Source organism: Alexandromys fortis, unplaced genomic scaffold (genome assembly GCF_014885135.2).
Source record: "Alexandromys fortis isolate MF-2015 unplaced genomic scaffold, M_Fortis_MF-2015_v1.1 scaffold_6, whole genome shotgun sequence".
Taxonomy (NCBI): Eukaryota; Metazoa; Chordata; class Mammalia; order Rodentia; family Cricetidae; genus Alexandromys; species Alexandromys fortis.
Window position 1 is genome coordinate 8384228 of NW_026067902.1, and position 15765 is coordinate 8399992.

Here is a 15765-nt window from a genome sequence, read left to right on the forward strand (position 1 = left end):
AGTGGCTCCGCTGAGATGGAACAGTCTAAGATGGCTTCACCTGTGACCTCAGGGTGGCCATACATGGTCAGCAGGCTGGCTTGAGCTTTCCAAAACAAGGTTGTTTCAGGAGGCAGAAGAGAAGTTGCAAGACATCTTGAGATCCAGTTCCAAAGTCCCACAATGCCATTTAAAAATGTGTGTGTGTGTGTATGTGTGTGTACCCGTTTGTGCACATGTACATGGCGTGTAGAGGCCACTATCTTTATTACACTTCACCCCATCTTTTGAGACAAGGTCCCCCATGGAATCAGTTCAGCAAGTTTGGATATCCACAGCGCTCCACTGTGATTCCACAGTGCTAGGATTCTAGATATTTACTGAGTGCTAGGGATTGAACTCAGATCACGTTCATGTTTATGTGGCAAGTACTTTACTGACTGAGGCACCCTTCCCCTTCCCTTTCAAGTCACCTTTGCCTCGGGAGTGAGGAAATGATCTTCACTGTTTCCTGGAAGGACAGCAAGGCCACAGCTGAGGGAGGAATTTTGGTCGGTGTCGACAGTCACTATCCTCTTCTTCCCCACAGATCCTCCCAAGACGCCCACTCTGACGGTGTTTGAGGAGACTCAGGGTGGCCTCCAGGGCATCCTCGACTGTCGAGTGGACAGTGAGCCCCCGGCCAGCCTCACCCTCCACCTGGGCAGTCAACTCGTAGCCTCCAACCAACCTCAGGGTGTTCCCACCAAAGCCCACGTTCATTTTGCCTCCCCGAATGCCTTGAGACTGGACATAGAGGAACTCGGAGCCAGCACTCAGGGGGAGTACGTGTGCACTGCCTCCAACAGCCTGGGCTCTGCCTCAGCCTCAGCCTCCTTTGGGACCAGAGGTGAGGAGAATGGCACTACCAACCGCTGGGATCACTCTGCACAAGATTCGCACTCCCTGCTCAGCCTTCTGCCACTAGGCAACTTGTCTGTCTAGTCTAAACAGATTGCGTGGGGGCTCTCTTGCACGGGACTTGGAGGTGAAGTGCAAGTTAAAGTCAGTTCTACTATGGTTGGGTCGCCTCAGGAGGGAGGGATGGGGGCCTGGAGCCCGGAGAGCTCCTCAGCTTCCTCCTTATATTACAGCTCTGCACCGGCTGCAGCTGTTCCAGCGGCTGCTCTGGGTCCTGGGATTCCTGGCAGGCTTCCTGTGCCTGCTGCTGGGCCTGGGAGCCTGGCACACCTGGAGGTGGGTCCAGAGCTGGAGGGGGGGCTGGGATACTTCATTCTGCTCACCCCATTCCCTCCATTGTCCCCCAAATCTTTGGAGGGAAATTCTCCCCTACAGAATTCACAGCCCTCAAATTCCCCTTTTCCTGCCCTCTCCAAATTTGGGGAATCACCTCTCCAGTTTATCTTGCAGTAGCTTTCCTTTGCTTGTTTCTCCCCAGAAGGAGCTGGGGAGGAGGCAAACAAGGTGTCCCACACTGCGCAGGGCTATTGCCCCCTGCAGTGGGGGAGGCGGGGGAAGCTGTGGGGAGGGACTCTGACTGAGTCTGCCCTTGCCCATGCAGAAGGAGGCATTCTCATAAGATGAACGTGAACGAGAACTCAGCCGAGATGACCACCCATAAAGACACTCTGCAGGTATATCCATATGTGGGCATGCGTAGGTGTGCAGTGCCATCTGGCATCTGGACAGCGTTCCCATTCCTAGGACAGCACTGGGACCAGGGGCGGCTGAGAGAGGCACACAGGAGCCTGGGTCTCTTTCGGGGAGCTGGGAGAGCTTTTCTGACTGAGGCTCAGAGCAGCTATGTGTTTGCTGGGTGCATGATTCGTTGGCACGGGTGGCCTTACCAAGGCATTTCCTGTGCCTCCCCCTCTGTTTTGAAGTCTTTCTTCCTCACGTCTGATAGGTGATAGGCAGGAGAGAAAGGCCATCTTCTCTCCCCTAGCGTATTCCTCTTCTGCAGATGACCTCTTCCTAGGACCACAGGTCAGTGTGGGACCTCCTGTGACTCAGGTTTTCTTTATGGGAAGCTCCTAGGACTGGATACATCCACACATGAAACATCATCTTGTGTCACATCCCTGAGCTGATGGGTGACTTACCTGCCCTCAGGAGGAGGTGGTTGACGCTGTCTGACAACTCAGGTGTTGTGATCAAAGTCCTGCCTATGTCTGCACCAGCAGCACGGTAACATCTGACTTCCCAAGACCTGCTTCCAAGCCTCTCGTTCCTAAGAAAAGCGATGGAGAGGTGGAATGGAGGCCAAGTGGCTGCCTCCAGGGCTCTGAGACTGAGTCAGCCATGTTGCCCACGTCTCTCTGTGAAGTTTCCCTCTGTGTCCCTTTGCCTCTTTCTTTTCAAAGGCCACCATGGACTTTCTTGATTGGTTAGAATGACATCCGGGTCCTCACAGATTTGCTAAGATACTCTGTACCAGAGAGAATATAAGTCAGGCTGTTTTAACAATACAGTAACTTCCGAGTGACAGAATTTTATTTTTCTCTCCTGTACTGGTTATGCTATGGAAGAATAAGATATTGGGGCTTAGAATCCTTCTCTCTTGCTTTTTCTCCATCACCCAAATGTTGTCTTTGATTATGAGGCTCAGGTGACTGCAGTGAGCTTGGCCCTACAGTGAGAAGGAAGAGAGGAGTGAAGGGCACGCCTGTCCCCACGGTCTGTAGAACTGGAAAGTATGGTTGTCAGTTCTACCCACTCCTCAGCAGCTAGAACTTGGTCACATAGACACACCGTGCTGGGAGGGAGACTGGGAAATGTCCTCTTTATTCTGAGTCTTGACTGCATTTGGAACCTGTATTTCTGAAAGATCCCAACTGTGGACTCAGCCCTAGGACTTTTGATATTGAAGAGACTGCCTTCCTCACGCTTGGCTCTGACTCAGTGTCCCTGGCCACTCTGGTTCTGAGTTTCCTGGAAGGCTTTCCCTCCTGTATGATAAAACAAGAAACCTAGGCCTGGTGGTCCCAAGTGTCTTAGTTACTGTTCTTTTGCTGTAAAGAGACACCATGACCAAGATAACTCTTAGAAAAGAATGTATTCAGCTGGGGCCTTGCTTACAGTTTTAGAGGGTTAGCCCATGACCATCATGGTGGGAAGCAGACAGTTGTGGCACCAGAGTAAGAGCTGAGAGCTTTATAGTCCAGGCAGCAGGAGAGAGAGAGAGAGAGAGAGAGAGAGAGAGAGAGAGAGAGAGAGAGAGAGAGAGAGAAACCCCTGGCTGGCGTGGACCTTTGAAATCTCAGAGCCTACCCCCAGAGACACACCTACCCCAACAAGGCCACACCTCCTAATCCTTCCCAAACAGTTCATCAACCAGGGACAAAGCATTCAAACACCTGGGCTTATGGGGGCCATTCTCATTCAAACCATCACACTCAGTAGGGCAAGGGCATGCCAGGCAGACATCTCTGTACAGGGTGTGGTCCCTCCCAACCCTACAGCTGTACCAGCTCTTCCAAGAGCAAGGAGCAGACAGGGGTGTTACCTGTTCAAATATGAACAAGGATTTCTCTCCATGGCAAAGTGAACAGTTGTTCATTTCCTGGATGCCCATGCTCCAGAGTCTGTTGAAACAAATGATTATCACCAGGAAGGAATGAAGTGTCCTGGGAGGTCAGTGATGGGAGGAACCGGGCCTCCAGTGGGCTGGCGACTCCTGCCACAGCCTGGTAGTAGATGGTGTCAGGAACAAAGGGCCTGGAGCTGAGAACCTGGAGAGTGGTGGGGCCAGAATAGGGCTAGAAAGTTGGGAATGGATCAGGAAAGGAGTAACTGTGTAGCCAAGGTGGTGCTATGGCTTGTTCTAGGACCACTTTTTTCTTCTCTCTTTCCTTCCTCCCCTGCCTCCAACAAGGTCTCACATAGCTCAAACTGACTTCAATCTCATTAAATGACTGGGAATGGATAACCTTGAACGTCCTGATCCTCCTCAGTCCCTTTTGGTTTTGTGCCTGAATACCATCTTTTCTCCAGGAACCTTTCTAGTGTGTTCCTCCAATAAACTTCCATTCCAGGATTCAACTGGAGTCAGTTTTGTTCTTGCAACCAAAGTGCCTAGGCGAGAATCCACAGAATTCAATGAATAGTCCAGTGTCTCAGACGCCGTCTGTGGGCAGGAGGCCAGGGAGTGTAAATCAAGGATGCTCACTTCACACCGTCTGCTGAAGTCATTGTGTCCCTTCCTACTCCTCGTAGCTCCTATAATGGGCTTCTCACTCCTAAGGACCAGCACAGGTTCAGCATATGTCTTGTGACATTGTTTCTTCTACAATTTTGTTGAGTAGGACAAAAAAGCCAGCTTTAACCAAGAGGCAGGACAAGGAGAGCACAAACCTAGGGCAGGAAGATGTTCCAGGCTAGCAGGGATGACCAAAGGGTGATGGGCACCGCGGGTTTGGGAACATGTGTCTTGGGTCTTTGTTGGCTCGCACATCCTCCCAAGGGGGTGTGTTGAAGAATGCTCAGAGAGGCTAGTTGGCTCAATCCTTAGTGGTCTGAAGCCCTTAGACTTCTGAAATAAACCTGAAATTCAAACATCATCACATGGTAAGTGTGTCAGCTCAATAGCGTTTTCAAATGGAACACATCCATGTAATCCACATCAGATCAAGAAATAGAAACACCAGCACCCCAGAATACCCCACACCCAACCCCCCAAAGTGTAGCTACTAGCTTGACTTCTAATGCCATGGATTTGATTTTTCCTGTGATCTTTATAAAGTGGCATCATAATTTATTTTTTAATTTTTATTTTTAGCATCATACTTTAAACATGACAACTTTGTGAAATGATTTGCCAATGTCCATTAAGGGTAAAATATTCTTTCCTTGACCCTGACATTCTATTCTTGGGCATTTATTTACTCAGGAAAAGTAAGGGCTTATGTCACCCTGAGATCTGTACTAGAATGTTCATAACAACATTATCCATCATAGCCAGAACCTGAAATACTAAATACACAACATCAGTGAGAAGGCTCAGCAGATTGTACCATGTCCACAGATATGAGGCACTGTACCTGCAGGTGGCAGACTGTACCGTGTCCACACAGACATGAGAAGCAGGTGGCAGACTGTACCGTGTCCACACAGATATGAGAAGCAGGTGACAGACTGTACCGTGTCCACACAGATATGAGAAACAGGTGGCAGACTGTACCGTGTCCACACAGATATGAGAAGCTGTATCTGCAGGTGACAGATTGTACCATGTCCACACAGACATGAGACACTGTACCTGCAAGTGACAGACTGTACCGTGTCCACACAGACATAGAAGCTGTGCCTGCAGGTGACAGACTGTACCGCGTCCACACAGATATGAGAGGCTGTACTTGAAGGTGACCACATGAGTACGAGCTTCAAATGTTCCGTGGGAGGGGCTGGCAGCTAGGGCCAGGCTGTGTAGAGTAGCTCCTTTTCTCACTGTTGCATCCAAGCATCAGACAAATGCAACCTAGGAAGGAAAAATTTTCTTTCTTGGCTCACAGTTAGGAGGTACAGTCTCGCCTTTGTGGGGAAGGTGACAGTAGAAGTGGCTATACCTGTTGAAATAGGGACGGCGGGGCTGCGTCCCCAGCACCCCGCCGCCCGCATGGCTAGTTTATACCCAGAAATAATTACATGGAAATTGTATTCTTTCAAACACTGCCTGGCCCGGCTAGGTCCAGTTTCTTATTGGCTAGCTCTTACATATTGTTCTAACCCATTTCTAATATTCTGTGTAGCCCATGAGCTGGCTTACCAGAGAGGATCTTAACCTGCATCTGTCTGGAGTGGGAGCATCATGGCGACTCCTCCTCTAACCTTCTTTCTCCCAGAATTCTCTTCTGTATACTCCGCCTACCTAATTTTCTATCCAATAAAATGGGCCAAGGCAGTTTCTTTATTAGTAAGAAATCATTCCCACATCATTTCCCCTTTTTCCGTTTAAACAAAAAAGAAAGGCTTTAACTTTAGCATAGTAAAATTACATATAACAAAACAGTTATCAAGTAAGAATTACAGTTACAATATTTATATCTATTTTATCTCTTATCATAACTAAGGAAAACTATAACTATTTATTCTTCAACTCCATCAAAGACTCCAGAAGGATATAATATTATCTAAGTAAACAAGAAATAAGAAAACTCTAGAAATGACAGAGACATCTCGCTGCCTGGACAGTCACCCAAAGTTCCTCTGTACCGTTGGGGCATCCATCTTCGGCCTACAGGCCCATGGTATCCAGATACATTTCCATGAAGCAGGAAATTTTAAAGACAGTTCAGTCACTTTCTGCTGTGTTCTGTAGAATGTCTTGTAGACTCTTTCATGAATCAGGAACCCCGAAAGACCATCTCACCTTTAGGCAAGTTCAGCAGTCCTCTCTCTGAGGGTTCTCTGTGTCCAGTTTATGCAACAGTCCAGGCAAGAGCAGTTTCTTGCCCAAATGACTATCCAACTCCATAAGGATCCTCTTCGATGCCCATCTTCCTCTTGAAGTAGCTGGTGCTGCCAGGAGCAGACGTGTCTCCTTGTCATGAAAAGTCCTAAGTTATTAAAATATTTTAAATGCCATATTCTGCAGTCTTTGAAAGATATGAAGAATGCCTATCTAATTGAAATATATCTCTATATATCTAGAAAATCTAACTAACATGACTACAAGCTTAACTATTAGCAATGATTATCCATTAACAACCTATATTTCCTAATTATACATTACATTTTAAGTGAACTACATAATCACAATACCTTAATCAAGTTCAAAAATACATATACATATAACAAAATTGACCTTAAAATCCATACCAATGCAAATTATTCATATCTATATCATATCCCCCTTTAAATGTAAAAGAACATTTATAAACAATATTTGGGAACATGGGCGTAGTTTTTTCTCTCCAAACTGCTTCCTGCTGAATGGGGGCACTGTTAATCAGATCATTTAGGGTGTAACCTGTGTGTCAGGTTCATCTCGGTTGGCAGTTGAGTGAAGTAATTTTTTGAGGGTGTTCACAGCAACCTTTCAGGAGGGCGTGGTCTATCATACCATACCGGGATAGATGCAATCCATAGGGTCACATCCTCTGTGGAAACAAAAGAAGACCCTCTCCAAAGCATCATATCCTTAGATCCAAATTTTGAAGTCAAGATACCTTTAGAACATATGTGCAGGTTCAGCTTAGCAGCCCATATAATAAAATGTCTCTTTGTACTTAGCTCCTTCACAGTCAAAAATTTTAAAGAAAACACAATGTACATAATCCAGACTCTCTGTGAATTTTTCATTTTTACGTGGCTTATTTTTCTTTATTTCTCTTAATCTATAACTATCTGTACTTCTGTACTCTGTCTCTTTAAAGACTTTACCCTTTTTCTTTTTAAGACATTAACTTTATTCTTTATATTCTCTTTTTTTCCCCAAGCCTACGTACATTCATCCAACGGTGTCTGAATCTGTTTTACTGTGAATCTGTATTTTTTTTTTTATTATCCAGGAGCATTTCTTAAAATGTTAAGCATTTCTTAAAAACTTAAGTTGCACCATGTATAGGTAATACGGTACTGCCTGTGTCCTGCCCAGTCTAAACCTTAACTGCACGGTTTTAAGGTAATTACGGTAGTTCCTGCCTGAGATCAGCACAGTTCAGCAAGGAGCAGCCGCTCCTGCCTCAGAGTCATTTGGTGCTTTTGAGCTGAGCACAGTTACAGGCAAACAGCAGTTTACATTGGAGCCGCAATCAGCAATTTAATTTTGAGACTGAGTGTGCAGCACAGAAACTCTTTTTATCCAAGTTACAGCCAAATCTGACACGCAGAGCACTGCGCAGTCTGAAAACGCGTCTCTGTATGGCAGCAGGAATCCGCCATGCTCTTCCGCCTGCCTAAGCCTGATTCCGCCATCTGCCCAGGTGTAGGCAGGGAACGCTGAGCCATCGGCAGGTCTCAGAGCAATCTCCTCCGATCCCAAGTGGGAACAGAAACATCCAGTCCCATAAAAGCCTTGAAATGCTTTAAAGCCAGAGTTCACGCTGGCAGCATAGCACCAGGAAGCCGCGCTTTAAAATGACGCAGCTTTTTTTCTCTGCTGCTGTTGCTGAATCAGGAATCTCTCTACAGCATGTCACCAACAAAACAGCAAAAATCTGTGTTAAACTCTGTTTCCCTTATTTTTAAGCCTTCTCAGGTTTTTAAGTGGATTTAGCCCCACGTTGGGCGCCATCTGTTGAAATAGGAGCGGCAGGGCTGCGTCCCCGGCACCCGGCCGCCCGCATGGCTAGCTTATGCCCCGAAATAATTACACGGAAACTGTATTCTTTCAAACAGTGCCTGGCCCGGCTAGTTCCAGCTTCTTATTGGTTAGCTCTTACATATTGTTCTAACCCATTTCTAATATTCTATGTAGCCCACGAGCTGGCTTACCAGGGAGGATCTTAACCTGCATCTGTCTGGCGTGGGAGAATCATGGCGACTCTTACTCAGCTTCTTTTTCCCAGAATTCTCTTCTGTATACTCCGCCTACCTAATTTTCTGTCCTATGAGGGCCGAGGCAGTTTCTTTATTATTACAAGACCCACCTCCATCATATACCTGGTGGGGGGGAGGTGGAGCAGGAGGCAGCTGGTCACACTGTGTCAGTAAGGAAGCAGAGCAAGACCAGTGACAGTCCCATTGGCTCCCTACCCTGTCTAGGACACCAGCCCATCAGTGGCTGCTGCCCACATTCGGGGTGGGTCTTCCGGTCCGGAAACATTCTGACTGACGTGCCCTGAGGTGTGTCTCCTAGGTGACTCTAAACCTAATCAAGGAGACCAAGAACAGGCAGAGCTAAGCAATATAGAAGCCAATACAGTGGCTACTGATGGGCGAAAGGGGCTTCTGGAGCAGGTTAAATGAGTGCATTCATTTTGTGAAGATTTGCTGAGCCGCTCATTTTCTGAATATATATTTGGGCAAGAAAGTTTATTTAAAAATAATCTGCCACTATTCCTGGGTGTTGTGTTGTGAACCTGCAGCCCCAGCCTCTCTGGGCTGAGGTGGGAGAATCCCTTGAACCCATGAGACTGAGATCAGGTGGGCAACACAGCAAAACCTCATCTCTTAAAAGCAGAACAGATCAGGTGTGGAGGTGCACGCCTTTAATACCAGCACTCAGGAGGCAGAGGCAGGCCAGACTGGTCTACATAATGAGACCTGTCTCAACACCACCACCACAAAATAATAAATAAGAAATAGGAAGGAAGGAAAGAGAACAAAATATCCCTCCTTTTATATTGGATATCCAGATCCCTGAGTTGCTTGTCCAAATTCTGACTAATTTCTTGGGTTTCTAAGCACTCGGTTCACCCTGCCAAAGAACAAATTCTTTTTGGGTGTTCTGGGCTTTCAGGGATGGAGACTCGACTGTGACTTTGGGGAGTTCTATGCATACCCATCACTGTTTCTGAAACATCTGAGCACCAGCCTGGCATCTCCAGGCACCACCCTGGACCTTGTCTGTAAGCTGGGATTCAGACACCAGGCTCTGGGCTATCGCAGGCTAAGACTCATTTGGAGGTGGTGAGAGGTGCCCATTCTGAGCACTGGCACAGTTTTCAGGACGACACCAACAAATATTTGATAAATCATTTGTTCCATGATGTTCTGGGCTCCACCTCCCTCGGCTTTGATCCACTGTTCCCCTTCCAAATGCAACCGCAGAGTGTAAGTTTGTGGTTGTTTAGAGAGTTTGGCACAAACGACCCTGACATGTCTGGAAACTTCTCTGGGTTTAGGAGACAGAGCTTTGAAAGAATAAATGATCTCCGCATGGCTCAGAGGCTACAGCCCTCTTGTTTATTTTTGAGATAGGGCCTCACTATGTAGCCCTAGCAGGTCTGGAACTCTCTGTAGACCAAACTGACTTAAATTCATAGAGACCCATCTGCCTCTACCTCACAAGGGCTGCGATTAAAGGTGTGCACCATCACATATGGTCAGTTTTACTTCATATTTTTATTTTACTTTGAGTGTCTTTGACAATTTTACATGCACACCGTATCTTGATCATACTCATTCCTAAGTGTCCCCTCCCAGTCCCCCGACCAGATACCCTCCAATATATCCCCCTCCCAACTTCACGTCCGCTCATTTATTTATTATATATTTTTATAACCCAGAGTCCAATTAGTGCTGCCTGTTGGAACGGTGACTGCTCTTGCTGGCTTGGTCTTGTGCAGCCAGCCACCGCTGCTATGCGTCCTTGATTGCAATGGTCATATCATGTGCAGGACACAGCAGCTTATAGTAATCCTCCTCGTCCTCCAGCACCTATATATTCTCCCTGTCCCCCTTCCCTGATGTCCCCTGAGCCTTTGGAGAATTGATACAGACGTCCTACTTAGGGCCAAGCACTCAACAGTCTGTTATTTTCAGCTGTTTTGACTCTGCAGTAATTGTCGCCCACTGCAGCTCTCTGGTCAAGGAGAGAGCAGCATTAACCTACGGGTATAAACAAATGTTTAGGAAGCTGTTCGACACGTCCCATGTAGCAGAACAACAGTAACAGGCTCCCTCCAGGGTCTATGACCTCCGGAGCCATGGGCTTTTGACCTGATTTATAGTACCAGGCATAGATTCTCCCCTGTGGAGCAGGCTCAGAGCTAATCAGAAAGCGGTTGGTTGTTCCCATAACCTTCATGTCACTATTGCACCTTTGGGCACATCTTACCTGGCAGCTCATTCTTGTAGCATTCACCTGCATAGCACCTTCTGGCACTGTGAAGGTCAGCCATGAGGTCAGTTCCAGCTTGATTCATGAATGTGCTGCAACCAGTGTATATTCAGCGAGAGTCTCACCGTCTAGCTGTGAGGCAGCCAAGAGCAATGTCAATGGCCTTCCTCGTCTTGTTCATTTCGGCTGGGCCAGGTCCCGTACCAGGATGTACAGCAAATGAATTCCCAGCCATCATGGTGCTTTCGGTCTGGTGGAAGAGGAAACCGGCAACTAGGAAGCCGTGTGAAACGTGCCACAGTAAGAGGTACCACGCAGGGATAATAACCTGGCTTTGGTAATCAGGGAGAGCTTCCGAACTTGACGGCAAAGGCACACACTGCAGCTGCAGTGGCTTTCCCCTTGACTGTAGGAGCCATGGTGCCCTTTGAAGGGCCTGCCCTCTTCTCGGCCCCTCTGTGTTTGCTTACTTCAGGCTATGTGTAGAGGATTCCCCACACAGCCTGAAGGTCTACACGGGGGCTTTGCTCCACTTCCCTACCCTCAGCTTGTTTTAGGCTGAAGCTGCCTAGAGTCATCAACCAAGTCTGTCAGATGGCACCTGCCTAGGGAATGGTATCACCCACAGTGGACGGGTATTCTCACTTCAATCAAACAATCAAGATAATTCTCCCCAGGCTTGGCCAGAAACCTCTCTCTCTCTCTCTCTCTCTCTCTCTCTCTCTCTCTCTCTCTCTCTCTCTCTCTCTCTCTCAGGTGATCCTAGATTCTGTCATCAACAACTAATACTAACTTTCTCAAATCCTTCCAGCATGAGGGAAGAGGCATCCGAGCGAATCTGGATATGACAGATGCCTCCATCGTATCCCTCCGCTCCCCAGGCTCAACCTGCAGAAGGAACAGGGAATTCGGTGGAAGAATAGCCTCTGCCACCATCAGTATTTCTGGTGACCCCTCTTACTCATTCACGGGGAAAGGACATGCAGCCTCCCCACCTGTTGCACTGGAGCCCCCAACATGACCAAAGCCATATTGTTACCCAAGGCGAGGATTCACAGACAAATGACTTCCTAAGGATGTGTTCCCAGGCAGACAGATAAAGAAGGGGAACAGGCCAGGGAGGACGCCAAGGACACATGCACACAAACGCCCCTGTAATCTCTTTGTTACAGTCTCAAATTCAGACCTACGGACTGTCTGGTGGCAGCAGAATTTATGAAAAATGTGATTATAATGATACAGTTGAAAGCCGCGCATCTACAAGAACAAATGAACTAAAGGCACAGGCAATCGGCTGGGCAAAACTCATGGGCTGGGAAAACGCAATCCACACTCCAGGCAAAGGCGAATCTCCTTCATGCACAGAGGTCCCTCAGATTGTTAAAAGGAGGACTAACCATTCGCTAGAAAAACAGGCTACGAATGTGAATGACTATGCTATCTCTCTGTCTGTCTGTCTATAACAACTCTGTATCTAAAACAACTTACGTAAGAAACCAGTAGCAGTGGCTTCCCGTGGGAAACGAGAATCGAAAGGATGGAGACCGAAGAGATAGGAATTCTTTCCTAAGCATTTTATGCTTTGGGGTTTGGTTTCTGAGGCAGGGTCTTGCTGTGTAGCTCGAGCTGCCCCTGGAGTGTTGGAATTACAGGCGTGAATCATGGCTCGCTTATCTTTCAGTCTCCCCTCACCTTTATATGTTTGTGCATGTATCTGTGTAGGGGGTACATTAACCTGTGTGTGCATGTGTGGATGCTCACCTTTGTATGTATGCATATGTATCTCTGTAGGGGGTACAATCATCCTATACATGTATGTGTGGGTGACTTTGGGTATCTCCCTATGTTACTCTCCATCATAATTTTGAGATAGGGTCTCTTACTGAACCTGGAGCTCAACAATTTGCCTGTCTCTGTAATGTCCAGCACTTGTCTTAAAGGCGTGTGCCCCATTCTGCAGCTGCTGGAGACCTGAGCTCAAATAGCACAGCAGGGCCCTTTGCTCACTAAGCCATCTCCCTGGTGACAGAGCCCACCCTCTCCAGTTCAGGCCGATCTCACTCAGTTTTCTGTAGCAGAGGGTGATTTTGAACTTGTCCTCTGCCTCCACCTGTTGGGATTACAGGTGTGTGCTGCCATACCCAGTTTATGTGATGCTGGAGCCTCTCTCTGTCTCTGTCTCTCTGTCTCTCTCTCTGTCTCTCTCTCTGTCTCTCTCTGTCTCTCTCTGTCTCTCTCTGTCTCTCTCTGTCTCTCTCTCTCTGTCTCTCTCTCTGTCTCTCTCTCTCTCTCTCTCTCTCTCTCTCTCTCTCTCTCTCTCTCTCTCTCTCCCCTTTCCCTTCCAGGAGATCTCTATTGCCCAGGCTGGCAGTCTTGAGTGTCCTGTCTTGATCCAAGAGGGCCCCATTGCCTGATACTGTTTGATGTTTGAATTCTGTATACGTAGTTTTCTCTGTCATCAGAACTTTTACATTCCAAATTCTCACAGCCAAACTATTAACCAGTTTATTTCAAAGATAAATCTTTTGCTATCCAAATGCATCACGAAGTGTACTTTACAACACGAAAGCAATGTCCCCTAAAATTTGGAGGATTCCTCACGCCTGGGGAATCTGCGGCACTGTACAATTCTACCCTGGCCATCGCTGCCGGTCCCCTGCACCCACCACCATCGCCTTTTCCAGAAACCACAATCTCCAGCACCGCGGCCTCCACAAGGCCCCTAGGTACTCACGAGCTCCTGGGCGGCAGGGGACAGCTACCTCCGAAGGATTCACTGCAGGCGTCACTAAGCCCGGGTAGACAGATCCTTGGAGGAGTCCTCGCGCAGGGCAGGTAAAAAGGCAGGTCCAGAGGTCACTCGGGAGACCAGGACCGGAGACGCGCCCTGGGCAGACCTGACAGCTGCTGCGGGGGGGGGGGGGGGGGGGGGGTTCCGCAGCCAGTGCCTCTGCTCAACACAGGAAGAGGTTCTCTAAGAACTTTCCGCGACCATTCCCTCCCTCGCTCCTCTCCCTCTGCAAGCCTAGGTAGGATTATTACCGCTGCCGCCAGTGAGGGTCGCCCGAGCTCCCGCAGCTCGAGCTCAGGTCCCGCGGACCAGGGTATGGACAGACAGGGTCCTGCGAAGTGGCGCGAGGCAGGCTGAGAAAGGGAGGAGGCGGGCCCCCTGCAGCCGGGGTGGAGCCAATAGCCGAGCCTGAGAGGGAGGCAAAGGCACTCCCAGCCATGGGTCCGGAGTGCGGGAGATCCGGGGGGTCTCCCGTGCTGCTGTTGCTGCAGCTGTTACTTTCCGCGTGTCCCCTGAGGAGCGCCTTGATGTTTCCAGGTGAGGGTGCGAGCCGGGAGCGCCTCTAGGGCAGGTGAAGTGGTGGTGGTCATGGGTTCCAGAGCAACTAGTGGAACAGAGAGTTTGAGACCCTGTACTACCTGTCCAGGAAAGGACATGGGAAGGGGATTCTGGGCTGACTCTATCCCCCCTTCAGTGCTGCCCAGCTCCTAGCTCTGCTCCGAGGCTTCTGCATCTCCAGACTATTTTAGGTCAGAGAGTCTTCCTCTTCCAGGAAGGACTGATCCTCGGGGTCCTCGGCGTTGTGCCCTGCCCATGGACTTAGCTGTTCCATCAGGCTCCATTCTCCCCTTGTCTTGGGTCTAGGCAACGTATATGGTGTTTATACCGGTGCCTTATGTGGCTGTTCTTCAAACGGGGTGTGTGCCTAGCAGTGCCTGGGGACTGCCGCTCTCTCTTCCTACTGTAACCTCCCCTCACTCTGATATGGACAGGGCCCTTAGTCTCCAAAATCCATACAGCAAGCACACGGCTGTCCCGAAGGCAGAGGAGGCACCAGGAAGGAGATGGGAAGGACTGTGAACTGGTTGATGGGCAGCCTGGAGGCGACCCGATACCTAGGGACTCAGCTCCGTTACAGTTCTGAAAGGGATGAACGAGAGCTATACTGCCTTTAGCCAGGGGATAGGTAATGATGGACCTCATAAGAGAAACCGCCTCTGTGTTCCCCAACCCAGACTGGCATCCTCAGATTCCACTTTAATCCACTCAGACTCCTAGCTCCGTCCTTGCCTCCTTCCTGAAGGTGTCCCTGCAGGACTGCACAGAGAACGCCTATATCCTGCACCCTTGGTGACCTGAGCCACCAAGACGTGGTTCTCCATACCCAATCGAGCCTTCTCTTGACTAAGAGCTCTTTTACCTCCAGGAAGGTGTCTCTGTCCCTTCCCTCTCCTCCCCTCCTTTCTTCTTCAGCCTCCATTCCAAAGCCACACCCTCTTAATTAATGATGGTTCATTAATTAAGAAGCACCTGGGCTTCACGGAGGGGCTTCCTGGAGCTGCTGCTATCCCAGATTTTTAAAATGTGTGCATGTATTTTGCCTGCATGTGCATCTGTGTACCATGGAGGTACCAGGTCTACCTGGGGGCTGGTAGAGAAGGACAGAGTGCTGGACCTGGAGTTACAGGTGCGGAGAACTGAAGCCTGTTCTCTGGAAGAGCAGCCTTAACCACTCAACCACCTATCCAGCTTCTGTTCCAGACTTTTGAGGGGAGATGGGAGAGGAAAATGATTGGGATGATTCAGAAAGAGTAGAGTCAACCTCAGAGATAGCTCTCAGCCTGGGCAGGGCAGAGGTCAGAGCTGGTGGTGGGTGGGGTTCTTTTGGGCTTTGTTTTTCTATGAGCTGGGCTTGCTGGAGGACTGAGAAGGCTCCCTGCTGGTTCTGGCAGCCAGAGCCTGGCTCTGCAGGATAGGCCCTGTGAGGGTGGCTGGGACCAGATAGGAGAGGGGTGGTAGGAACATTCCTGAAGAACATTCCAGCACCCTCTGAGTAATGCTTGGCTCTGGAATCCTCCTGGAGCCCCCTTGGAAAGGCCTGGCCTAGGAGCACCGAGGCTCTGAACCCCTTTCCCCTCATAAAAACAGGGGGATTCTGGGCCAGGTCCCTCAGAGTCCCGCCATCAGCATCAACCCCAACAGGAGCTCTGAGCAAGACATCTGGTGGTTTCTTACTCAGATGGCAGAGGAGACAGACAGCCTCTGGCTACAC

General features: G+C 48.9%; 2 protein-coding genes and 1 long non-coding RNA gene across 19 annotated transcripts in view; 2 read left to right on the forward strand and 1 right to left on the reverse strand.

The window, feature by feature from the left end:
- Siglec1 (sialic acid binding Ig like lectin 1) overlaps positions 1–4498 on the forward strand; it is a 19843-nt gene extending 15345 nt beyond the window's left edge. Inside the window, exons 19-23 of one of the 3 annotated variants that reach the window (XM_050134203.1) lie at positions 569–868; positions 1113–1215; positions 1541–1613; positions 1886–1965; positions 2092–2881. In XM_050134203.1, the coding sequence (XP_049990160.1) occupies positions 569–868; positions 1113–1215; positions 1541–1613; positions 1886–1924 (515 nt within the window). In that variant the 3' untranslated portion in view covers positions 1925–1965; positions 2092–2881. Of the gene's footprint in view, positions 1–568; positions 869–1112; positions 1216–1540; positions 1614–1885; positions 1966–2009 lie in introns of all 3 variants that reach the window. The other 2 variants (XM_050134204.1, XM_050134202.1) reach the window with 2 other exon arrangements.
- On the reverse strand, positions 3018–13807 carry LOC126496681 (uncharacterized). 8 transcript variants are annotated; one of them, XR_007590398.1, is made up of 7 exons: positions 13745–13807; positions 13437–13523; positions 11496–11590; positions 10700–10952; positions 8581–8788; positions 5019–5455; positions 3018–4521 (listed from the first exon to the last, which is right to left on the reverse strand). It is a non-coding gene; the product is annotated as an uncharacterized lncRNA (long non-coding RNA). The 8 variants fall into 8 exon arrangements; XR_007590403.1 differs by lacking the exon at positions 13745–13807 and having other exon boundaries at positions 3018–4217; positions 4333–4521; positions 13437–13591; XR_007590402.1 differs by lacking the exon at positions 11496–11590 and having other exon boundaries at positions 13745–13806.
- Adam33 (ADAM metallopeptidase domain 33) overlaps positions 13794–15765 on the forward strand; it is a 15858-nt gene continuing 13886 nt past the window's right edge. For 7 of the 8 annotated variants that reach the window (XM_050134206.1, XM_050134209.1, XM_050134210.1 and 4 more), the window contains exon 1: positions 13794–14030. In XM_050134206.1, the coding sequence (XP_049990163.1) occupies positions 13931–14030 (100 nt within the window). In that variant the 5' untranslated portion in view covers positions 13794–13930. The remainder of the gene's footprint in view (positions 14031–15765) is intronic. The other variant, XM_050134212.1, reaches the window with a different exon arrangement.